The sequence below is a fragment of the Agelaius phoeniceus genome, chromosome 13, assembly GCF_051311805.1.
Source record: "Agelaius phoeniceus isolate bAgePho1 chromosome 13, bAgePho1.hap1, whole genome shotgun sequence".
Taxonomy (NCBI): Eukaryota; Metazoa; Chordata; class Aves; order Passeriformes; family Icteridae; genus Agelaius; species Agelaius phoeniceus.
The window spans coordinates 10,179,776-10,205,547 of record NC_135277.1 but is presented as its reverse complement, the minus strand read 5'-3'; the positions used below and the strand labels follow the sequence as shown (position 1 = coordinate 10,205,547).

Below are 25,772 nucleotides of genomic sequence, written 5' to 3'. Positions count from 1 at the left end.
TGCGCTTGTTGGGTTGTTGTTTTTTTGGTGGTTTTTTTGTTTGTTTGTTTGTTTATGTGTTGGGTTTGGTTTTTTAAGAGCAAACAACGCAACTTCCCCAATCTTGTGTTATAGGTCACACTATTCTGTTTCTCATACTCGTTGCTCTCACGTACGACACCCTGCTATCCTCACCACACCTCTCCCCCACGGCTCTGCGAGGCGAAGCACTCGGATTGCTTTGTGTGGGGAGACGTGAGGCAAACGCGGCCGTTTCCTCTTGCTTGTCGGGGCTCTGAGGAGTTTCAGCGAGCCCCTCAGTGCCTACAACACTGGGAGCTGCTGGCTGGATACCGCTGACAGCCACGGAGCCCTGCGAACCGCAGCGAAAGAACGCACTGTGGGCACAGAGGCACACACGGGCACCGGGGGCGGGGACGCGCAGCCCCGTGTCCGCCCGGCTGCCGCAGCACCGCCCCGCCGGCAGCACCGCCCCCGCCCGCCTTGCCCGCGGTGTCCCGGGACCGGCCGCCAGCGGCGGCCGCCGAGGACGGAAGAGGAAGTGGCGCCGCGCCGGGAGCCGGTGAAAGGCTCCGCGGGGGCGTGCGGAGCCCGAGCCCAGGGAGGCCCCTCCCCGAGCAGCCGGCGGAGGACGATGGGGGCCGCCGGGCTGCTGTGGGCCGCGCTGTGGGCCCTGCTGCTCCCGCTGGTAAGGACGGACGCGGGGCCGCGCTGCCGCGCCGGCCGCGCCCGAGCGGCGCCACTCGGGCCGGCGCTGGCGGATGGCGCTGCTGTCGCTGCTGTTTGCTGCCGTTCGCTGCCGGCCCGGGGGCTCCCTCTGCCCGCCTTCTCCCCCGGGCTCGTTCCCGGGAGCTCGCCGGCCGCGGCGGGCAGGGCCCGCGCAGCTCCCTTCTCCCGCGGCTGGGCTGGGCTGGGCTGCGCTCCCCCTGCCCCCGAGCGCCTCGGGGTCGGGCCCGAGTGTGGCCCGGGGGGTTTGGGCCTCCCAGGCGCGCCTCGGGCGAGGCCTCTCGGTTCCCCTCACCGGGCCCGGGGAGCTCAGGCCGGGCCAGCTCCGGTCACGCCTTGGGAGTTGAGATAACAAATTCACGGGGGCCTTCGTGGATAAACATGGTGTTTAAATTCGGATGCCGGGAAGGGGGAAGCTCCTAGAGTGTGTGTGTGTGTGTGTATCCTGACTTTTGTCTCGTTCATCTTCAGTTTTGGTTTTGGTGTGGCGCACATTCTCAGCTTGTCCACAGGTGTACGTTGCCATGGAAATCTGGCAGACCACCTTCTGCCAAATGGGGTAGTGAAATGGGGAGGCCAGAAAATTCCATCATCTGCTTAGGCAGTATAAAGGACATGTATGCATTAAATGCTGTTCCACGAAATTTGTTTGGTTTTGGGTTTGTTTACTTAATGTTAACAGAATTTATCTTGTTTTGGTAAGACAGGATGCAGAATACTTCTTTCCTGTGTAGGAAGTCACCATTGGATATGCTCAGCAACAGGTGCACAACACAGTCTCTTAGTACCTTGGGAATGCCTGTGGGGGTAGTAACTTGTCTCCCTGGCTTTTCCTGAGTCCCATGTAGCTGTCACTGGCGTGTTGGGGTTTTCTGAAGAGTGGCTTTGCCCTTTACTCCAATGGTTGGCTGCTGCTGACAAGGGAAGGGGCTTCTGCCCTCTTATAAGACTCCAGGCCTTGTCCTGCCTCCTTCTTTGCTCTACAGATGCAGGTGTAGCAGTGGTGAGCATTGGACCAGGTCATTCTGCCTCAGGAGTAGTGTCTTGACATTTACAGCATGGGGAGCTGGGTATGGGGAAGGGTCACTGCTGCTCTCTGGGCATGGGCTCCTGTTCTCCTGGGTCACAGTGCCTGCAGAGAGGGAGAAGGGCTGATTTGTGTGTGTCACATGGCCACTGGCACAACAACAAAATGATGGTTGTTCTGTTCATGGCTATCTTTTCCCCCCTGCCTTTTTATGTTTCTGTGGGTTTTATGTTGTCACTTGCTACATACAGGCTACCTTCTCCCTAGTCTGTACCTTTGTGTTTCTTTATGTCTTATCTAGGTACTAATTGTGATGGATGTTGTAAACATAGGCTTGGTTTGGTCTCTGTGTCTCCTGGTTCATCTGATTTCTTGTATTCTGTGTGGTGCAGTTACTGGGACACTCAGCAGTCAGCCCAGGCTTATATCCCTGCAGTGACTGGGACACCTTTGGAAAATTAGGGATTAAAAGACAGAATGGGACTTCTTCTCTATCAAAGATAAGGAATTATACAACAAAAATTTAAAGGGGATAAGGGAAGGAAATATAATGAGAGAACTACCTGTTGGAAATAGACAGGAATTTGTTTGGAAGTTATTAGGAATTGTCTGAACCTGAAGGCAAAGGAGATGGTGATGCCCTTAAAGTAAGGACAGCTGTCATGCCTCTTCTCCATGGGAATGCTTTTATGCCAGAACAAATCAGCCTAGGGAAGCAGGTTAATCTTTTCAAGAGACGTTTTTGTGATCACACTTTCAGTCTTTTTCTTAAGTAACAAAATTGAAAGTGTGTTCGGTGAAAAATGTATGTGTACTGAGAGCAGGATTTGTTCAGTGACACAGCTGACTGCAAGGCCACCTGCCCAAACCTAGCCCTTGTCTGTTGTGAAAGGACACTGAAGCCATTAGAAAGTAACAGGACTTTAGCTGGATGCAAGAGGATTTCCCTGGAGATGTTCCAAGTGAGGCATATCATGTAGTGTTTCTTTTAATTTTTAACTTCTCAATGCTGTCTGGAGCTCAGCATGAATAGGTGTGGCTGCACGTCATGCTCAGGTCCTGCCTCTCTCCACCTGATGAGGATGAATTGTGTGCCCTGATTAATCCCCAGAGGAGGGAAGCTTGCCAAACAAAACATGCATATCATGTAAGCAAGTAATCACTCCTTCTAGGTGGATTTATCTTGTGTAGTGTTAACACTTGATTTCCTGGAACCCAGAAAACACTTATCATTCTATTTGGTGAAGCAGAAAGAGCTTTTAATGGATGTAAACCTCTGGGGCTTGCACCTGTTAGAAATCTTTACTGCTTTTAATTCACCATTAGCTTGTACTTCTAGGTGAATGCATTTAAGAGGGGCAGCTTGATCATTTTTGTGCTGATCATAAATCATGGACCAATTGATTTCAGCTGACAGCTGAAGAGCTGTTCTGTATTCCACAGTTAATGTGCTCAGGCCCTTTGACACAGTTCTCCCAGCAGATGTTCCTGCGCTGGGGCCAGTAGAATGGATTCCTCTGAAGAAGGGGTTTTGCTATTCAAACCAGGCAGACATAAACCTCTGAACAATATCGTCACATGCCTTTATTTTCTCTCCAGTTCTCCCTTGCTGCAGAATACAGATCTTCTAGCTGGAGGAGAAATGCCTCTCTAGCACTGTTACTGCTTAGCATTGTGTATCTGACTGTTTGGGCTTCTCCCCCATAGGCATGCCTACTTCTAGCTTTATATGCTAGTGGTTTTTCTGTACACATCTGAAATTTACAGCAGAATTTAAAAAAATGATTTTTTTTACTCTGATGCTTCGTCCTATTGAGGTCAGTTTCAAGACAAACAGTTGAAGTAAGAACATCTTCCAGTTTTTTACGGGGATACTTCTTTGAGATGCAAATAATGTTTATTTCTTTTCACTGCTTTATAGGTGTAGCTGCATCTAATCTTTTGTCTGTTCATTTATCCACTTAGATACCTGACTTTTATTTATACTTGGGGAGAAGAATATATTCCTAACATTATCACAAGTTTTAAAATTCAGCTGTATTTGTAAATAAAAGGAATCATATTATGTGAGGGGCTCTAATCTTAAGAAACACCAGTATTTCCTCGACTACACAAATTCTTCTTAAGGTACACTAGTTGGTCTCTTTGTGTTGACAGTTATTTGTAAGTAACTAAAGTTACTTGACAAAAATATTTGGGGAATTGTCATATTATATATATATATATATATGTATGTATTACATATAATCCTCCGCTTTTGTTAGTAGGGAAAATTCTAGAGTCTGTGAGGAAGGAAGACTCTAGAACTCCATCTCTTTTTCCATGTACTCTTCTAATTGCTTTCCATGTAAAATTTTACACTTTTTGGAAGGCATAAGACAGAGAATCTGAAGTGATTTGCTTTGGTTTCTTGCTGGTATTCTGCTGCTTGGTGACATGAGCTGTACATGTCATAAACACACTGTATTTGCAAAGAAGATAAGCAGCATTATGCAGTAACTAGGTTCTTACTAGATTTCCACCCTGCTCTCAAGCTCCCCATCTCTCATGGCATCAGTTATTATGTAAAATAATGAGTTTAGTAAATTTCTTTTCTCCTAACAAGTCTTTCTCTTCATACGCTTTTTAGAAGAATGTTTGCGTATCTGATATTCTGAACTTGGTGGAGCTCAGAACTCTGTGATCTCTTGCAGGTGGCTGCTGATGAGGGGATCCTGCACGCCTCTGGAAGTGGAGAGCCTCCAGTAACTAAGGATTACTGCATCATTTACAACTCCAATTGGCTGTCTCTTCCAAAAACCTTGGACAATGCTGTAAGTAGCTTGTAGTCATGCTCTCTAAGAAAACTAGAATGCAGTATGAATTTGAGTCAACTATAAATGGTCTTCAAAATTTTGAGTTAAATATGTGCTACACTGAATATTTGCTGTTTTGCTTCATGTTGTCCCCTTCCCCCCAAACCACCCAAAAAAAAAAGGCTGTAGTGAACATTTCTATCCTTGAAAGAGCTGGCTTCTAGAGTTTACAAAGGGAATACTCTCTCTGTGCTTAGAACCAGCTTTTGTATTTATGTGTTTATTTATTTATGTGTTTATGTATTCATTTTATCCTGTTAATTTTTTTCTCTTTGGATGTTATCCTTATGTCTGAGGTCTGTATTTGGGAGTTAAATTTCTGTTTATTTTTTACAAAAATTGGTAAACTTCTGGAGCTTTTTTATATTGGCTTGTCAGTTTCATGTACTGTTTAATTGTCTTGAAACCAGGTGATTTTTCTGTGTAATCAGTTTCTTATATTTAAATTACAGTACCAACTACTGTGAAATTGCACTTAGAAATACCCAGATTATTTCAGCTCTATGCTGCTTCAAGTGTTCCTCACTATTGCAGGCTGCAGAAAGTGCTGCTGTGATTTTATATTCCTGAGTTATTCTTTTCTGTTACACCTCTCCCTGGCAAATCTCCAGTTAAAGAGCATAGTAATGTAGTCCTCTGGATTAATTTGTTTGTAATATCAAATTTCCTACTTTAATCACGTTCCTTTTCTCCCTCTTTCTCTGCAGACTTTCAGGACTCTGGAAAACCTGACTTCTACAGTCCTCTGCAGTTCAGCTGAAGTTCCTTCTGGCTTAATGAAAGACAAAGCAGTTGTAGTGATGAGAGGAAACTGCACTTTCTTGGAGAAAGCAAGAATTGCACAAAGTTTGGGTGCTAAAATGCTTCTGATTGCCAGTAAATCTAGGCTGGTAAGTAACAACAAACAGTTTTCTTCTGTACTGAAGTAGTGTCCTGTCTGTTTGGTGCCATGCAGTGTTGTGCAGGGTCAGCTGAGAGAAGCCCCAAAAGCAGAGGAAGCTGACCATGTGTGGGATTGCAGCATGAGTCATTTACTCTCCTCACAGAGCTGTGCTGCTGGGCTGTGCAGTGCTGGCTTGAATCAGCTCAGAGGAGCTGCAGAGCTGGATGTTTACATGTTCCTTCAGACATGTTTCTGAATGCAAATACTTGTCTTTATCATTCCCTAATTTTAGTGCATTCTGAACTCCATGTAAACCTAGGTGATACTGGTTTCTATCACACATGTCTAAAATAAGCTAGGGAAGTGTAATCCGAAACTGGAAATCACAAAAGGTCTTGTGAGATCTCATTGATTTTTTTGTTCTCCATTGCAGCTGCAAACTGTATGTACAAATATGTACAGTTCATGAATTTGTGTGATTATCACTGAAAGTTCATCTTGTTTTAGAAGTGTAGAAATTAAAACCAGTTTTGATTATCCCTTGTAATACTATAAAAACACAACAGCATTATGAATCCAGACGTGTTAGTATTATCAGCTGGTTTGATTTAAGTACATCTATCTTTTTTAATCTTTTGCAAAGGGTGATGAATGAGCTTTTTGGTTTTTACCTTCCTACAAATACACTGAAATGGAAAGAATAATCTGTTTTTAGGGATCTAACCTATTTTGTAAATAGGCTCAACATACATACCATTTTCACTTTCTTTTTTAGTCTGCTATTTCAGATAACAAGACTGGTTTTGAAGATGTGACTCTTCCAATTGCTCTTATAAGATATAATGACATAGTAGATATGCAGCTGGTAAGTAACAGAACTTCAGCATGTTATGGTTGTATAAACTTAGGTATTTGAACAAATAGATTAATTTCAGGTCAGGTCTGGATGTCTGCCTGATTTGAATGTGCTTAGATACTGCTTTCATTCCTAAGAGAGGATGGACATTTAGTTGTGGAAGTACTGGTCTTCCTAATTAGGTGAACAAGAGAGATGGATTGATTAGAACACTGAGAATGGGAAACACTATACCTGACTGGAGATGGGGGAACCTGAAAAGTTTCCTGCTGTCCAAGATAAGCTGTATCTTCCAGTAGACTTGGATACAGCTGCAGGTGCCTGACACACATGAAGAGCTGTAGCCTGAGAGTGCAGAAGTTCCTTAGTGCAGAAGCTACAGCAGCTGAGCTTGTAGCTGCTGGCACCAGAGCTTTCAGGCAAGCAGCACCTGGGCAGGTTGGATCTTGAGGAAAGACTGAGAGTTTTTTGCCTTTGCCAGATGCTGAGCTCCCTCTGTATAATGTGACAGCATTAGCTGAAGAATGGTTAGGCAGTGTAGTTTGAGTTTCTGCTGGTGAGATGCCAAATGCATGTTATTAAAATACAGCAGTTGTGCTATCTCCTACACTTTATAGGCAGGAGAGTTTGTTTTGGGAGTATTTGGAGTTTGTTTTCCTTGGCATGTAATATTAGGATAACAAAATATTGCACAGTGTTTTAAGGAAAACAGTATATTTTCATCAGTGTGGCTTTTTCTGATTTTTTATTTAGTGTTGAATAGTTTTGCTGAGCAGGAGTTGTGTTGCACGTGTTTTTCTGGGGATAGCAGAGGCTAGCACTGTGTAGTCTTAGCTTCTTGAGTTGAATTTGCAAGCTCGCTTCACCATTTCTGCTCTCAATCTTCAGAGCTGCCATGGGAGGTTGTCTTAGGTAAGTATGCAAGCTGAAACTGCCTGATTGGTAGGACTTTGGCTGTTTGCTGTCGTCACTGCAGATAGGCACTGGCATGACTGAAGGTCTGTGCTGTCTTCAGACTGCCACAGCCTTGATAAGTACTTGATAAGTACTTGATAAGTACTCCAGCTGGGTTCAGGCTGTCCTCTGTCTTCAGATTTGTTTCTTCAGTCAGATGAGTGTTTGCTTGCTTGAGTGGTTTTAGGATGCCCTCCTAACATGAAAGGGAACCAGGGCAGGTTAGGTCTGGATCTTCTCTGCACTTCTTTATTGCCCAGTTATGCTTGGAGTGCTGTGATGTGGAATCACTTCTGTACAGCTGGAGTAACTCACCAAAGCACCTCTGCTGCAGATTGGTGTGCCAGGTGATGTCACATACTGCTGCTGAATAAAAGAATTCATTTTTGTCTTAGAATGAGACTGCCTTCATAAAAGTAGTGAGGAACACTGCCTAGACTACAAGTGATCTTTCCTGGTTTTGCTCTGCTTTTTTGCCAAAGCCTTCTGTCCTGTCACTGGCAGCTGTTATTTTGAATTATATGCACTGCTTGGAATCCAGCAGCCATTGTACACTTCCAACTACAGTTGCATTTCTTGTTTAACTGTCTTTAAAGCTTCCAGCTTCCTCCTTTTTTTTAGAAGAGAGAGACAATACCAGTCTGAGGGAAGTAGTTTATATAAGCATTCTTTTTACTTGATAAGTAAATCATCTCTGTTAGCCCTCACCATTAGAGCCAAGTCTGTTAAGAGTTTTGATAGCAGTAGCAGAGTGGTACAAACCTTGTAGTCAGTGGACAGCTCTCTTGCAGGTTTGTTACCTGATGCAGTCTGTTTCATTCCAGTGCTCCCTGTGGTGGAAGTTGAGACTTAGGGAGTTTTTAGTGAAGAGGGGAACGATAGGAGCAAAAGGAAACAGTTGCTCTGGATTCTAATGTGAATTACACTTCGTAAGATTTATGAAACTTCAAGGAAAAACTGGATTAAGATATGTTGAAACTGAATACTAAAAATGTATAAACCTCTTAGGATTTTTTCTTTTTTTTTTGGTTCTTGGTGGTGTGTGTTTGGGTTTTTGTGTATATGTGGTTTGTTTTTTTGTTTGGCTTTTCTTACATAGAGGATGCTGTAATTCGAATAGGGGTTTTTTCCCTTTAATGTTATGTTCCACTTCATACAACTACAGTGTTTCACTAGAATTTAATTTTATTCCTTGTTTTCTGAACTTCCATAACTTCAGGCAAAAGGAATGATTCTGACTTCTTTAGCCTGCAGAAAGGTTATTATCTGTAATTAGAAAATTTAGATGTTGAAATGATTCAGCTGTCTTCATCGGTGGCCACTGTATTCCATTCTACCACTGGCCTTCCCATTCAGTCTTTTTAGTGCCAGTTTGATCTTTCTGAAGCCAAACCTGTCTGGCATGTTCTTCTCTCTCTTGCTTTTATCTCACATGCAGACTGTAAACAAATCTGGGGTTTTTTTCTGCATCTCTGAAGTCTGTTCTCACTGCACAATTACTTTAGATGTCTGGACTTAGTTTGACTGCAACAGCAAACTTGTCTTCCCTACTATTTTCCATTTCCTACCAAATTATCGTCTTTTCTTTATTTTTTTAAATCTTACCTTTCAGTCAAATGGAAGCACCTTGGTTTTGCTTTCAGGATTTTTGTACAATTCAGTACCAGTTACATCTCAGTGTTCTCTCCCATTTTCTTTTGTGTACTTCAGCTGATTGGTTTTTTCCTTAGGTCTTAAATTTTTAAAATAGTGTGAAATTGCTTTCTTTTCTTTTGAATCCATCCCAACACATGTTTGTGTTAAGCTGTTGGGAAATAACTTCCTGCCACCTCGAGCTGTCACTGGTGTTCTGTCTGAAGCCTCTTGTCAGGCTCTGAGCTGAGTTCTGTGGGTTTGAGAGCCAGAGGCAGATCTGCTGGTACCTCAGTGGAGCTGTGAGCTGTGTTTCAAGGTGATTGAGTTAGGTGTGCTTTCCTGCAGAGCAGATGTCTTTGATAGCACTTGGTGCATTTTGGGGAGGTATTTGGGCTGGAGGCACAACCTCTCAGAAGTGTGGGAAGAATGCAAAGAGGTTCCATTTTCTCTTGTGGTATCTCTGTATTTGCACAGGAGCAGTAATAGATTTGTTTCCAAACCTGATCACCCTGAAAGGTAGCATGGGAAGCATTGCTTCTTGGTAAACATATTGACATGTCTTGTGCAGTGAGCTGAAAACTTCCTCTCAGCATTATGTAGATTAAGAGTAGGAAATCATGATGTACATCTTGTTGGAAAATAAGCAATATAATTTCTTTGTTCCCTTTATGAACCAACATGTGTGTTATATTTCAGGTGCTTGGAAATGAAGTTAATGTGACTCTGTATTCACCACCTTTGCCAGAGTTTGACTACAGCATGGTTGTCATCTTCCTAATTGCTGTGTTTACAGTGGCACTGGGAGGCTACTGGAGTGGAGTAGCAGAACTGTAAGTTGGTTAAATGGAACTGCCTAAATTACATGGACTGCAAAGCTTGTGAAAGCTGTCACTATGATCAGTGAAAAATTATTTTCTTTTAGGTTGGTAGTTAAAAAAATTAGAAGACCTAAGTGCAATTAGCTGCTTTGTCATTAAATTTTTGAGCACTGTAACCTCTGAAAAATCACCAGAGGTCTTTGAGGAACCTCAAGCACAGATTGGAAAAGTTCCTGAGGGATAATGCAGCTCTTGGGAGGAGGCATGAGTTAACATTTTGACAAATTACCAAACACTCTGTAACTAGCATTATAATTCTCCAATATCCACAATAGAAATTAGGTATTTTAGTTACACTTTCAAGTGCAGTGATTCAGGAGGTAAATACATCTTGTATGTAGTGTCTGCATTGGTAGGGCTCTGTACAGCTGCTCCATCCCAGCTGGCTGTGCAGCACTCCTGTCACTGGGAGCAATGGGATGCACAGTTTGGTTGTCTGGCTGGCTCCAGATAAAGTCCAGCCTGGCTTATCTGCTTCAGCTTTTTGTTTTATCTGGTGGAGCAGCAGAGCTGGGGCAGCAGCAGCTCTAGGCCTGGGCAAGGACAAGGAGGCAGCAGCAGTCCCTGAGCAGGGAGGAGGGATTGGCAGTGCACAGTGTGGAAAAGGCAGAGGAAACTGGGGGTGCTGGGGGTTTCTGCTCTGTCCTTGAGGGGTGTGCAGCTCTAAGTGATGCACACAATTGTTATTAGTCTGGGGTTAAACTGGCTGTAGCTGGCCTTTGAGAGCATGCTGTTACTCTGCAGTATTTCTTGGGTGGCTGTGTATGCTAAATGTGTTGCTACCTTCAGGGTCTCGGTGGTGTTCTGGTGCTTTGCTCCCCAGCACAACAAGGAGAGGATTGTATGTGATAACAACAGCTTCCTTTTTCCCACAGTTATGCAAATTAGCTATTTTAAAGAGATTAAAGAAGTAGAAGGAGGGGAGGTGTGTATGTTTCTTTTTTTAAAGGTTGGATCTGATTATGCTTCTTTTTCACCTGCAGTGCTGCAGGGTGTGGCTGTACTGAATGCTAAAATAACAAAATGTGGTGCTGTCTCCCATATTAAAAATACCTAGATGTAATTTATTAAACTAGTTAAAGTGCTCTTTCATAAATCTAGGGCAAGCTTTTTTTTTAAAAAGCTGCTTATTCAAAGCATGTCTTCTGAGAAGGTGATTCATCTAACAAGGTGCCTTGCTCCTGTGGGTTACTCTCTTTTGAAGGTAGCTGTTTCAGTGCTGAATTCAGCTTTTGGCAGGTGGGTTCTGGGATTCCTCAGGAACACACTATCTGATGGGCAATTTGCACCAGGTCTGTTCTAAAGAGTAGAAGGGCTCTCTGCTGAAAGAACAAACACAGCAATTTAAGCCTCCTTATTTTGCATGGTGAGGTATAAATATGGAGTATGTGTGCACAGGAATCTTACTCCCAGTTAAAAAAACCCCAATTATACCACCTCTCTTTCACTTACTCTGTAATTATGAGGTGTAAGAGTAAAGGAACTGGTACTTAGCTAGCTTCATTCAATAACATGAATGGGTTTTGCAGACACTTAATGTCTAGATGAAATTTTAAGAGTGTGCAATACCTCTGGTTTTGACTTATTGTAGACATATTTATCAGATTCTCCACATTTAGCCCAATAAATTTTCTAATCAGAGGTGATGCACTAATAGAGCTCAGTGTGTGCATCCTGAAAAGCAGTTTAAGAGTGTAGTACTACTTTTCTTCACATGGGTCAGGGTTTTGGTTGGGGATGCTCCCTTAAAGTTGGGAATTACCACACCATTGGAAAGGAGTATAGTTAAGAATCTTTTCCTTGTGATCTGTGCTAGATTGGAAGTGCTTATCTTCATTAAAAAATGGGGAGAAATTCAAACAATAACCATACAGTTTTCTCTGGGTTTAAGTCTAATGATAATATGAAGGACTAAACTGAAACCTTGTCAGTCTAAATGTTCTATAACCATCAATTCTGATCATAGCATAACATTTTCATAATCTGTCATCTGAGGTAAATGTGTTTGTTGTTTTCTTAAAACAGTGAGAATCTGAAAGCAGTAGCAAGTCCAGGGGAGAGAGAAACACGATGGAAAAAGGAAGAAAATGTTACTTTCACCCCTGTAACAGTTATCTTGTTTGTTGTCATCTGTTGTGTCATGCTGGTCTTACTTTATTTCTTCTACAAATGGTTAGGTAAGAAACAATGAATAATCTCATTTGACTCACTTTTCTATGTGATATTATGAAGTGGTTTAAGTCTAAAAAGCTAGATTTCTAAATTCAAATGAATATAACTTTTAAATTATCCTCTCCATGCATGAGTTGAGGGTTGAAAGGATGCAGTTGCTACTTAAAGGAAAGGTTTCTTCAGCTGTCTTTCAAAATCTGCTGTGACAGTGCTTGTTCTGAATGAAGTCATGTGCAAGAAAGGTGACTAATGATGAGTAAAACAAAATATGATTTATGTCAACATTCTTGGGAGGATGGCAGTGACAACCTAGTAGTGTTTGGAGTTTGCTTGATGGGAGCATTTATTTGTTAGTTGGGGCTTGGTGTTTGGTTTTAGTTTTTTGGTGAGGATCTGGCTAGAAAGCAATTCTGACACCTCTGAGTCAAGTTTTTGCTTGATGAGAACTTTGTCATAGCAGAGACACTCAGAATTCAGCATTTTCTATACTCAGCTTACTATGATCTCCAGTACTGTTGAGCACTGGTATAACTGTTAACAGTTTATATCATGGAATTAGAGAATCCTCAAGAATGAGAGAGACATTCAAGATCATCCAGTCCAACTGTCTACTCAGTACTGTCACTGTAACCCTTAAACCACATCACCCAGTGCCAGTCAGACACCTCCTGAACACAAAATATCACATGTGTGTTATTGTGTTTATTTGCTGTTTTCTGGTTTTTTGGCACTGATTCCTGTCTTCATTGTTTTGATTTAGTTTATGTTATAATATCAGTCTTCTGCCTGGCATCTGCAATGAGCCTGTACAACTGTCTTGCAGCATTAATAGGAGAAATCCCATTTGGGCAGTGCAGGTATTGTGCACCTTTCACTTACTAAAAATGGCAGGTTTCCTCTGGGTATTTTCTGGTTGCTACTCAAGACAGCATGAAAATACAAGAACAGTTTGATGAATTGTTTCCTGTATGGTTTTAGTGTGTGGGATAGTAACAAAAGAAAATTACAAGCTGCTTTAATAAATATTAAAGGTATCTGTAGCATAATCAACAGTTAAAATAGCTGTAGATTTGCTGCATTACCTATATTTGAAAGCATTCTGTAATAAATTTTGAAAAGCTCTGGTTGGCTGTCTGAGCTTGGTTTTACAAAATGCTGGTTGTCTGTCACGTGTGCTTATTGTGTTCATCAAGGAACTCTGTAAGGGGAGGATCCTGCACATTTGATCCTGTTTGGAGCAAGTACTGTGCTACAGGCAGCAGGGAGATGGGTTGAGAACACCATGTCAGCTTAAGGATGTGTGATAGCACAGGCATGTGTCTTGGCTGTTGCAGGCCTTCTCTCTTAATTTAATTATTTTCTTTTAGGATTACGTGTTCCAACAAAACCATTGAAGTGAGGCTTATTTTCCTTGCTATATTCTGCATAGCAGCAGCTGTTGTCTGGGCAGTATTTCGAAATGAGGACAGGTAAGTGGTGCATTCTGATTGAGAGTAAGGTGAATAACTGGTGTTAATGAACTTCCCAGCATACAGCTAATCCTGGAGTGCAGCATCCTTCTAAACTCCAGTGCCAATTTCAAAAAAGTCATGAAAGTATTTTGAAGCTTAACAAGCATGGGAGTAATAGAGAACAAAGCAATGCAAATGAGCTGTGTGGTAATTTGAAGTTACAAAAACTATGAAGATGAGGAAGAACTAGCTCGATTGCTAATGATTGCCACAGAAGAAAGGAGGTGCAGAATAGCACAGGGACTGGCTCTGCTCAGCAGCAGCTACAACATCCCTGTGTTATCAACACTGTTCCCAGCACAAGTCCAAAACAAAGCCCTTACCAGCTATTGTGAAGGAAATGAACTCTATCCCAGCCATTACCAGCACAGTTACCTGTTTATGATCAGAGGCTGGTATAAACTGACCATCTTGAAACTAGGACTTTGGTGGTTTTGCTAGCAGTAATTCTGAAAAACGAATTTCTTGCTTTCTGAGAAATTTTCCTTGCTATTTCCAGAAAAATCTAGGTTCCGGCAGCAGTTTGAACTACCTGTAAAAATGTTTTGGGTTTTTTTTCAGGTGGGCTTGGATTTTGCAAGATATTTTGGGAGTTGCTTTCTGCCTAAACTTCATTAAAACACTGAAAATGCCCAACTTTAAGGTACTGTAAGTTGCTTACCCTAAGATAATATTCTACTGCCACAAATCTGCAAGTTTACTGTCAGGAAGTAGATTTTCAATATGCAAGAAATATATATTAAAAACATAATCTTTACCACTTTTAATAATTATTAAAAGAAACTAATCCTGTTCTAAATGTTATGCCAGTACCACACATGGTACTGCAGTGGTTCCAGAATCCAGCTGTGTGATACTTCAAAACCCACAGTAATATTTTCTTCTCTTTTTTTTGCCAGTCATGTGTAATACTTCTAGGCCTCCTCCTTCTATATGATGTGTTTTTTGTCTTCATAACACCATTTATCACAAAGGTATGTCTGTGAATTTACAGTAAGAACAAAAATGTCTGGTCATTGGGAGAATATTTTTGTTTAACAGGTCAGTGTGTACAGTGTTCTCAAGGTGGAGAAGCTGATTTCCATTTTTTCCCATGTAACACAACAGTGGCCTAAATTTTTATGGCAATCACACGGTCAAAAGTATAAACCATCCCCACTTAGTGTGAGGGATAGTGTGATCATGAGAAATTACTGCCCTCCAGTTTTTGTCTTCTTTTGCTTTATACACCCATTTATTGGAATATACTCTAGTGCTTTCTGTAGTGATCACTTGCAGTGTGCTATGAGCTGTGTGCAAGTGTTAACCTGCTTTTATTTTGAAGTAAAAAGCTCTTGGCAGAAAAAGCTGACATGTTTTTATCTAAAATTCTAGCTACATCTAGTGGACTTGTTGTTTGAGGTTTTTTAACATTATTTTAGGCCGGACTGCATGTTTTTATTGTCAAACAATGCAGTATAATACTGTACAATACCAGGGCATTCCCTTTGATATTCAGGATTTTTCCAATCCTGAACTCTAAGTGGAGGTACAAGCAGTTTTTGTCAATGCGGTATGAAAGTTTTGGTTCATCAAACCACTGACTTTTGAAAAATAACTTTAATTTCAGAATGGGGCAAGTATAATGGTTGAAGTTGCAGCTGGTCCCTTTGGAAACAGTGAAAAGGTATGAACAGTCATTGTAATATGTGCAGCATTAAAGTACTGACTCTGTGTAGCTAATTCATAGTGTGCTTTTCAGCATAACTTTCTCACAAAATATAGCCAGCTTCTGCTATTTCCTTATAAGTATTAAATGCCTGTTGACTTGGGTTTGATCCTAGAGTGATGGAAACTTGGTGGAAGTCCCTACTGAACGCTCAGCTCCCCATGAGAAAGTAAGGATTGTATTTCAGATACTGGATTTTTAAATTATTTCCTCTGAAAAGACTGTTCTTTTGGGGAAAACCTTACTGTCCAAATTTCTCTTTAGGGCCTGGATATCATTGATCAGTATTCTATAGTTAGGTTAATAATCAAGATTTGTTACTCCTGTTACATGGTTAAATATTGTTTTAACTTTTTTTTTTTTTTTTTTTTTTTGTATGTGTGCATATTATTTGTAAATCTGAAATTCCAGCTTACCAGTTGCCTTAAGCTTTATCTACTTTCTATGTTGGTTTCTGGTTTTTACTTCAGGTTCTACCTATTTTGAAGTCTGCATTAACGATAAACTAATTATATTTAAACTGTTTATTAATTCAAGCAACCAAAAATATCCAGAACACCAGAATGCTTTAGATGAGATTTATGTGGCTTCTGCACTAATGTTTTCCAGTTACCCGTGGTTATTAGAGTGCCTAGACTTGAACACTCTGCATCAACACTCTGTGATTTGCCCTTTTCATTGTTGGGTTTTGGAGACATCATTGTCCCAGGTGAGCAAATGGTTTTGGTAACTAACTTAGGAATAAATATTTTGGGTTTTATTCTTAGCTGGCTTGCAGAGTTTATTCACAGGGTAATTGCTGAATCAAGTGCAGCAGTTTGCCTTGATCAGTCAGTGCAGAATACAACAAAAGCCATAGTAGAAGAAAGCTCACTATGTTATAGAATAATTAAATAGTGAAAGGGTTTTTTTCTGTTTTACTGGATTGAATAAATGCAAGTCCTGTAGGTAAATCCAGTTGTCAGTATTAACTAAGTATCATTAAAATCTCATAAAGCAAATATTCTGTGACTTTGTAGGATTTTCATATCCTAGACTATGTAATTAGAGGTGAGGTAATGTAAAATATTTTGCCAAGTTTTTCCATCTTTCTCAGAAGAACTGAATTTGGCCATAATTGGAGTCTTGAGCAAATTACTTTATTCAAGAATGTGCAGACAAAATTGCTGAATGTTAAGAGTGAGCATTAGAAACCTATTGAAGAAATTAAAAATAGGTTGTTACACTTCTGTATTAGAAAGCTGAAAATAGCACAATGTAATTAGGTTGCTTGAAAACCCCAAACCTCTAATTCCAAGCTTGCTTGGCTCATGTTTCCATTATGTTTTTTTCTACATTTACAGTAGGATTTCTTAGACTGGTTCTTGCCTTTACAGAAAAAATATTGGAAGAAGATAAAATACCATAATGTGAAGTCTTACTATAAATTCTTTTATGCTGCTTTCATTTGGAGAATTGGGGAGAAAAAAAGTCATGACTAAACATTTCATTAATCCTCTTCCTTTTTAATTTTTTTTTCTCTTCAAGGGCTTCTGGTTGCCTATTGTCGAAGATTTGATGTTCAAACAAGATCATCCTCTATATACTACATTTCCTGCACAATAGGTAAATTGTGATATTTCAGCATGGTTGATCTTCATGGTAGCTTTTTTAAATGGCAGATCTAGATGGTTTTCTTCAGGTAAGGTTCAATGTTGTCAAGAATCTCTGTAAAACTCTTTTTAGTGTGCCTAAGGTGACTTCTTTATGGCAGTGAGTTGCTTTGAGAAATCTTGGAAATATAGAGCAATTTATTGTGTCTCTTCAGTTATATTAACAAGGAAGCTATTTCCTTGTTATATTAACAAGGAAAATAAAAAGGAATTGTCCTACTAAATGATTGACCTAATCTGAAAATTCTCCTGTTCCTGATTGTGTATGTATGAATGTCTCTTCATAGCTTATGCTGTTGGCATGGTGCTGACTTTCATTGTTTTGGCACTGATGAAGATGGGGCAGCCTGCCCTCCTCTATCTTGTACCATGTACACTCATCACGAGCTCCCTCATTGCCTGGAGGCGCAAAGAGATGAAGAAGTTTTGGAAAGGAAGCAATTACCAGGTAGGCTCAGGCCTGGACTATTCTATTTATTCTGTTGTTAATTCCTTTGAGTATATGCTTCTCTGAGAACTTGGTGATAGATCACTTGCAACCCAGTTTTTGCAAGTTTTCCTGTGATCCTCTGGAACTAATAAGGAAAAGTAGTCTTTACTCTTAGAAAATCTTAGTCTAGTGGTTGACATGGCAGAACAAAGCTCAAGGGAGATGAAATAGCTGCTTCAGTACTCAGGGAGGAAAAGTAATTTGTTCTATTTACTTTGAAATGTTTTCTTGTATTTTAACATTCCCCATCTATCATCTTGATGTGGTATAACATGAGTCACTGAACTAAGCATGCAGACTCCAAACTGCACTACTTCTGTATTAGAGACAGTTCCAAAAAATTGGTGATGGTCTAGAACTTTAGAAACTTTCCATGCATCACAGAGGGCCTGCATTATCAGGACTGTATGGAGCATTCAGGAACAAAATAGCTGGGTTCTGTAACTGTTTCCTATCACAGCACACACTGGGCACACTGCCTTGGATATTCTGTATTACTCCCTTGGTTATGTCTAACACTGCCCAGGAATTGCAGTTCTTAAACTCTCACCTGTTGACATGTGCACGTTTTCCCTGATGTGACTTGCTGTAGTAACTGGGTGTGCCAGGAACCCTTGTGGGCTGGCATTTATCATCAGATAGAGCAGTCTCAAGATTATTCTGTGTTTTGCTTGAGACCTAAGTTCAGTATTGTTTGAATTTACCATCACCTATATCTAGGGCATGTTGAACTTGGAGCTTGGATAGTCTGTTCTGGGAAAAGGTGGGTGTCAAGTTGATGGTGGATAGAAGCAGCTCCTGCTTTTTCAAGATTGGAAAGTTTAAGTGGATCAGTGGAAGTCAAGAGTAATTCTTGTAAAACTACAGGCACCAGCTCCTATAGTATTACCAGCAAAATGCTACCTTTTGTTGATCTAATACACTACACCTGCTTCAGCTGGAGGTTGGCCTCGGTGTGAAATTACTCAGTTTTTTAACTTTAACTAAATACCCTGTCTTTTTGTTTACAAAATCAACTCCTCCTTTCATAGGTCCAGTGAATAGAAATGTTCCTCTGTAGGTCAGAATGAATTTGGTTTACTGTGCATTTATATATAAATTGGTGACTGTTTGCCCTTCTAAAATAAACAAAGTCACATTTATGAAGCCCAGTAACTTTGGATTTGTTGTGGGGAAAACACTTTGCAATTTATTTTCCTCACTTGAGTTCTGAGTAAGATTGGCCTAAGTAAATTTGGCAGGTCTCCTTAGCAACAAAAATTTCTTGTGCTTCTTGTAGCAAAACTCATACTTGAAAGAATTATGTTGCCATAGTAGTTATTTCATGTCCTTTCAACTGGTTTCTTGAAGGATTAAAACTACTCTGAACTTCAGCTTGTTTTGAGTTAGATTACTTCATTTCTAGCAGAATTTAAAATGTTGATTTCAATCCCCCACTCCACCATCTCTGAGTTAGACTTGTCTGTAACTGAGCCTGCAGTTGAGCTCTGTGTAACTTTACTAACTTCTATTTTTCTATAACTTTCTGAAGAATATTTTATATTAATTTTTTGTTCCCAGAGAGTGTTATTCAAGTGTCACTCTTGAAAAGCTGAAGGGTTGATCTTTCTCAGATGTTGTCCTTCTTATCTAAAACTGTATTTTGAACTGTCCTTACTGAACTTACAAACATGCAAAAAAATCCAAGCAAACAAACAAAACCCCAAACAGCCCCAACCCACACAGCTCCAGGGTTGAAATCTCCAGCTTTCAGTGCTCACTTTGAGGAGGAAAGATACGGAAAGATGTCAGAAGAGAATTTTTTTGCTCCATCAGTGATTGAGGCTCAGGCAGAGCTGCTCTGTTGACAAGGATGGCCAGACTTGTGTAGAGATTTGCTTTGCCCTCATGGGAACAGAAAAACCTTGCAGAGTTGGTAGAGCAAAGTGTCCTAAGAATAGGGGTAGAAGAGCATGTAGAGTGCCTCAGGTGACTAAACTTCATAATAGTAGTCCATTAGTTACCTTTTTGGATTTTGGGGTTTTTCTGATTTTTTTGTTGGTTTTGTTGTATATGATTTTAATAATGGAATGAATTTTATTTAGGTATCGGACTCCTCCAGGACGCCTTTGCTACAAGGTGTGATTATGGCCTTCTTTTAATGCAACTTTTTTAATTGTCTTACAGTTCCTTTTTTCTTCTTTTTCCCCTTCTGCTTCCTCTTTTCAGTCTTTTTTTGCATCTACCTCTTAATTTTGTATAAATTACTTGGTAGAAGAGGGTAGAACTGAAGACAAGATACAAATCTGTATTCACTCTTAGATGTGAATAGGGGTCACACTTAGGTTTTCTGGGGTTTTTCTTTTTTAAAGGAGTGCAGGAAAACATAGTATTGAGTAGCAATGAAGCTGTGATTCCTAAGCCTGAAAGCAGGCTTTGTTTGCTTCTCTACTCTCCAGCTTCCCAAACCCTAGGACTGTCTTCAAATATTTGCAGTTGGTGTTAGTTCCTCTTCTGTTACCTGTATTGCAGCCCTTCACTTGATTTTTCTGTGTCACGGCATAGATGTGAAAGCCTGCTTAGTGCTAAACAATTTTGTTGTCTTGTGTTACAATGCTGAGCATTATGAATTTGCCTTTAGTAATCATGTCTGCAGCTCTTGTGTCACCCTCGTGGTCCACAGTGTCCTTCTTGCTGTCCTGTCTGTCCCTGGGCTGGGGAGCAGGGGCTGGGGCCGGCTCTCTGCCCAGCACGTCTGGGCTGCAGCGAGCTTTGACCTTTCTTGGCAGCAGCTCCTGACTGCTAACACTGATGGCATTTATTTTTGCTGTCCACACAGCTTGCAGAGAGCAGTGCAAGCTTTCAAATTTCAGCTTCTCGTGGAATTTAAGCATTTAAATATAATCTTGAATTATAGTTGTTGGAGTTACACATCTATTTATAAAGCGTAGGGTGTCTGCTCAGAAGACAATTTGAGATGGTGAATTCTGCCTGACTGTGTCTTAAACTCTCAAATAAAAATGCTTTTCTCATTAGCTCCTTTCTTCTAAGAAAGAGTACTTTAACAATTTAAGTCTCATTAAAAAGCCTTAATAATAAAGGAATTAGATATAAACCAAAGATGATATTAGGAAGTGGGAGGGGTTGAGTGCAAATTAAAAGCAGATGGCCAGACTATTTTTATAACTTAGAATTCTTCTATCCTGCTGTGCACACTCCAGTTCTTGGATAGGTTGGTAAAATCACTTTTTTAGTTTCTGCTTTATACGTATGACAAATACTTGACTCCCCAAGATAGCTCTGAGGTCCCGTAATTCATAGCTGAGGTAATTTCTGTTTCTGCATAATGATGCAGTCTTAAATTCTAGTTATGCTCAGTGTGGCTCTTTTATGGTGTAGTCTTGAGCTGTAGAGTTGCTGCACAGAAAACATTTTAACTATTCACTGAAGCGCAGAGATTTCTTGGAAGAGTAATGTACTTACTCTCCTGCCATCTAACTGGCAGTATTGCTGCTGTGAAGTGTAAAATAAAGGTTTATCTAGGTTTCTGGATTGCTTATACTCCTCATGGATGCTTTCATGATAAATTAATTTCATACTTATTTTCCAGTTATTGATTTTTAGAATACTCATTTTTGTATCAGTGCAATCGATGAAATAATTTTAGGAAAATCTAGTGGCCTAAGGCCACTTTGAAGTCTTCTACATGGAGTAGTCTTGAAACTTTTTGGAGTTTGTCAGTTTGAAGTGTTTAGCGCTTCTTATCTCTCTTTGAAGTAATAAATCAAGTATTTGTCACTGGCATGTTATAGAGCATGCACCTGTTATTTAGTAAGTTTTATAATCACATTTTTAGATTCTTGCAACTTCATCATAACTGGGAGTTGTTAAGAATTCCATGAATGCAACATTATTGCCATGAATCTTGCAAGCAACTGTGTGCATGGGTACTATGTGCTCTTACAGGGAGAGATTTGTACTGCCATTTCTAGTTTGGCTCTGTGGAAGTGGTTTTTTTGGGGGGGTGAGTTTGCTGGTTTTAGTTTTTAATGATTCACCATGTTAGTAGATAGGTTAAACAAAAATGGTTTTGTTACAAAGCTGTCTTAACACCTCCCCCTTAAAAACTGTCAGAAATTCGGATGTGAGAGCAAAGCTTCTAAGTCTCCTCCACTTCAGAGATGTTCATGAGCTCTCCACAATGTACAATCAGATTGCTTTGCCTCATTCTTAGCTTAAAACAGCACCTTTGTCCAGGAGTGTAGCCAGGTGCCTCCATCCTGCACCTGGGTATTGTAAAGATTCCTGCAGCTGGGTATTGTAAAGATTCCTGCAGCTTCTGCTGAGGCTTTGAGGAAGGGGCTGGCCTGAGAGAATCCACAGTGGAGACACCTGAGTGGACAAAGCTGCTTAAATGTCACCTTGTACTTTTAGAGAGGCACCTGTTGTCCCCAGCTTGAAGTTGTGGGCTGTCCTTCTGTGTGGAGGAAAGATTAAAAGTGGGGTGGGGTGGCTTTTTTAGCCTTGAAACATTTATAGAAAAGACACCCCCCTCCCCCTCCAACACCTTTAGAGTTTTACAAGGCATTCGATTTTAAATTTAACTTCAAAATCTGATTATTAAGTGGAGATTTAGATACAGGTGCTATCTCCAGCATATCTTTGACTTTGGAATACACTGAATTATTGCAAGTACTTTTAACTCTTATTTCTAGAAGCATCTTGTCAATTGCATAGGAAAAGACTGTACAAAAATGCTTAGCAAAATTACTTTCTCTATGCCGGCCATTAGATGATCCTCCCTAAGCACAAGGGAGATAGATGGCATGACTGGATGTAATATGGTACTGTGGGGAGAGGTTGTTCTTGTTTTATCCTGGAAATGAATACTTTAATCCTCATTCAAAGGGATGGTTTGAGTTCTGTAATTGTAGAGAATGCTTTGATTTTTGTGACTTTTGATGTGGATTTTGGGTCAGTGTAGAGGAAAATTCTGGATATACTGAAATAAATGCAAGATTGTCATTAGCACAAGAGCTGGGCATTCACTGCTGGACTGAGTGTGTGCTGCTGCTCTAACTCAGTCCTTAAGCCTATTGGCAAGACTGGTGCCTGCCTTAGTTCTTACTGTCATTATTCTGGAACTTGAAGGGAGGGTTGTGAAAGGCCTTTTCTGGTCTTAGATGGATATTGTGGCCACTGGGCTCTCCTAAACATTCCCCAGTCCCACTGACTTCTTTTTTGGAACTGTCATCTTGGTTTACTGCACAGCATGCTGGTGTGGCTGGACTGTGAAACAGCTTATTTAAGCAAAAGTGCTTTTGATAAGGTATGTTTGTGTACTTTGAATGAAACAATTCTGGTGGCATAAAAGAAGGAATGGCACAGAGCTGGGTCAGAACTAGAGGAGAAGAGAAATGTTAATGGAACAAGTCTTTTTACCCTGTGCACAGAATTATACCACACTAAGTGTGTACAACACAGCAGTCTCAGAGCCTGCTTTTGTCCTGGCAAGGATTCTGAGCAGGTGCTACTAAGACAAGAAAATAATTGTGTGGAAATCTGCCTACCTTAGATCAGAACCCACACAGTGAGCAGCTGTTGCACAGAAAGACAGGCAGGATATGCCACTATGGAAGAACGTAAGTAGGGGTTTCTGCCTTTTGATGCTTAAAGCATTATCTCTTGTCCCAGTAATCCTGCCACTCTGGGTATGAGCTCCTTGGCACATTTTGTTTTGTCAGCCTTGGTTGTACTATTCTGTGTCTTCTGTCTCTGGCTATCAGCTACCCAAACTGTCCAGTTCTTGGCCCCTTGTTAATTATGCTCAATTCTGAAGCCCTCAAACTGATAGGCTCAATTTGTCACACTAACAAATGTGTGTATTACCTCTGTCATTCATTCAATGCCTTGTCCCAGGAGAAAAACCAGAACCTTCATTGCCTCCAGCAGTACAACAGTGGATAGGGAAACAGGCTGCTTTTTAAGTCAGGACAGCTACAAATTTGTTTTGAGTTATTCAGGCAATCCAATCAGTTACATCAATGCCAAGTAGAATCAGTCTATTTAATAATCTAGTTTGGATTCTCTCCTGATGCAGGACTTTAGTTCCATTTCCTTTATCCTTTCTGAAATAAAAGGAAAATTTACAAAGAAATGTGACTACTACAGTTAGTTTTGACTAAGTGTAATATAGGTAGCCTTTACAGCCATGACAAGTGAAAGTCTTTTCTGATCAAGCTATTGCTTGAATTAAATTCTGTAAATGTCAGGTAAGATCCTAGAGTCTACTTACAGTTTTGCAAGCCATATCTTTGAAAAATTTGCGTAACCCCAATTGGTTTTTGTTCTCTGTATTTAATAATTGAGATACTTCTGACTCACAAGTTCATTTTCTTGTAGAGGACCCGGGTCCTTGGTTGGAGACTCCTTTTGTAGTGGAAAGCATTAGCTAATACAGCTTTGATTATTTGGCTTAAATGCTTTTCTGATCTATAGAGGACCTCCTAAATGTATGCTGCTAAAATGCACTCTAACACGTGTTTAATTATATTTCTCTTAGCTAACAAATACTTTAGATCAATGGGGTAAAGCTGTATTTCTTTATAAAGAGCCATCTCTTTTCCCTTTTTTTTTTCCTTTTTTAGATGATGGAACACCTGGATTACACAGGAAATGAAGAAAGCACAGCATCAGCCACTGAACAGCCTGGAGGACAATAATATGTGGAATATCCTGATTTAAAATAGCATTTGAATTTTTGACAGCTGAATTACAGTAAATTTGGTGGAATTTTACAATAGAGTGTTTCCCACTCTGTGTAAAAGGGTTTTTTATTCCTGCACCTATATTTTTATGGAAAATACTGTTAATAACATAAAAGGAATCAAAATAGAGTTGCATTTTTACAGCCAAACCATAGCTAGTAAAACCGTGCCTTATTTCAATTTAAATAAAAGGATATTTTCTATGCAATTTTCCAACTGTGTTTCTATACAGTATATTTTTATAAAAGTTGCTTGCCCATATCATCATGAGTGAAATGTTCTTTTAAAGTTTTGATTAAAACTAGTTAGGTTTCTTTGAAAAAAAATAAAGTACCCTTCGTATGTTTTCTTTCCAGATTTTGAATGCAAAGTTGGATAGCAATGTAACTATAGCAACTGAAGAATGAAACTATAGTTCCATTACTACAAGTAATTGAATAAACAGTGTCTATTGTGAGCCGTAAAATAAATAACAGAGCAAATTAAGTGTGGGGTTGTGAACTCTTCCTTCCCACTCCCCTCATTGGATCACTGGCTTATGCCTTAATTGTGGAAATTGTTAAGCTTTGATGCAGGACTTTGGATTATATACATGTCCAAGCATTTAAAAATAATAAAAGAGGGGAGGTACTTACACATAATCCTGAATCCTTCTGTGCAGCTCCTGGAATAGTTGACAGACAAGATGGTGTGGAAGGCAAGAGGTTTTTTGCTCAGAAGGTGCTATTTTAAGGGATGGGATAAAATGTTAACACTGGCCTGGTTCTCTCACCTGTTGAGAGTAGGTGTATATTCGTGGTCTTCATTTGGCTATGGATCAGTTCAGAGGGATAGGGGAAAACAGGACAGGTTTTTTTGTTGGTTTTTTTACCTTTTGCATCTGCACCATACTTTAAAAAAAAGTATTTTTGAAAATTCTTTGCAATTGATAGACAAAACAGGTTTGAATAGTGCTAGTAGTACTTGTGTTAGCTAAGGCAAATGCATGTGTTTAACTTGTTTAATCTTAATTTGTTTTTGCTTTTGAAGACTTGGGAAAAGGATAAGTAGTTTAAATCATTAGTTTGCATTTAGAAGAGTTTGAGTTTGACACCTGGTCTTTTTTCAGGAAACTGCAAATTGAGGGGATTAGGCATAGAAAATTTGTATAGCTGTAATGCTAACACTTGACACCAAAGAAAACTGGAGAAGGCAACAAGGGGAGACCACTGAGTTCACTTAGTGCTCATGTCAGGTAGTTGTTAAAACATTTTTCCTATTCTTTAAATGAATGTCATTCCTATAGCAAGTACAAGTTCAAGAACCCTGGAGAAAACAACTGAGTAAGCACATGCTGGGCAGTGGCAATGGAGGCTTTCCTGCAGTGCCTCCTTTGTTTGAAGGTCACCTCTGGACATTTCTAGTCAGTTTGGGGCATGTCAGCTCAGGAAAATGTACCTGATTAAATCTAGTTTAGCTAGATTTACTTTGGAAGTGTGCTAATTAAGCCAATTGAAAATCTGTATTGGCAGTTAACAGAGGCTAACTGCAAATTTACCTAATTTATATCAAGTTTAAAGTTCTGTTTGCAAGAGTCAGGAGCAGACAAAGGACAGCCTGGATGATATCAGTTGTTGCCAGTCACAGAGATTGAGCGTGGTGCCAGTTGATATGGGTAAGATAACTCACCTTGTTTGCAG

At 40.2% G+C, this 25,772-nt stretch overlaps 1 protein-coding gene across 4 annotated transcripts; it reads left to right on the top strand.

Annotated features, from left to right (window-relative positions):
• Positions 1 to 444: 444 nt before the first annotated feature.
• Positions 445 to 24,579, top strand: SPPL2A (signal peptide peptidase like 2A). Of its 4 annotated transcripts, XM_054642530.2 has the most exons (17): positions 445 to 688; positions 4,447 to 4,566; positions 5,316 to 5,498; positions 6,267 to 6,356; positions 9,633 to 9,766; positions 11,840 to 11,991; positions 12,747 to 12,843; positions 13,354 to 13,455; positions 14,059 to 14,140; positions 14,397 to 14,471; positions 15,107 to 15,163; positions 15,321 to 15,374; positions 15,815 to 15,914; positions 16,733 to 16,810; positions 17,145 to 17,305; positions 19,432 to 19,465; positions 23,974 to 24,579. In XM_054642530.2, exons 1-17 carry the CDS (start codon positions 635 to 637, stop codon positions 24,003 to 24,005), a joined length of 1,605 nt encoding a protein of 534 aa, XP_054498505.2. In that variant the 5' UTR covers positions 445 to 634; the 3' UTR covers positions 24,006 to 24,579. The 4 variants fall into 4 exon arrangements, with proteins under 4 accessions (XP_054498505.2, XP_054498506.2, XP_054498504.2 ...); XM_054642531.2 differs by lacking the exon at positions 15,321 to 15,374 and having other exon boundaries at positions 19,432 to 19,467; XM_054642529.2 differs by lacking the exon at positions 19,432 to 19,465 and having other exon boundaries at positions 448 to 688.
• Positions 24,580 to 25,772: the final 1,193 nt, after the last annotated feature.

Bases quoted from the DNA above. Each gene is read 5' to 3' on its own strand.
- SPPL2A (XM_054642529.2), top strand. From the start codon at position 635: ATGGGGGCCGCCGGGCTGCTGTGGGCCGCGCTGTGGGCCCTGCTGCTC. The intron at 4,567-5,315 runs GTAAGTAGCTTG...CTTTCTCTGCAG, and splicing joins CAAAAACCTTGGACAATGCT to ACTTTCAGGACTCTGGAAAA. The intron at 16,811-17,144 runs GTAAATTGTGAT...GTCTCTTCATAG, and splicing joins CTACATTTCCTGCACAATAG to CTTATGCTGTTGGCATGGTG.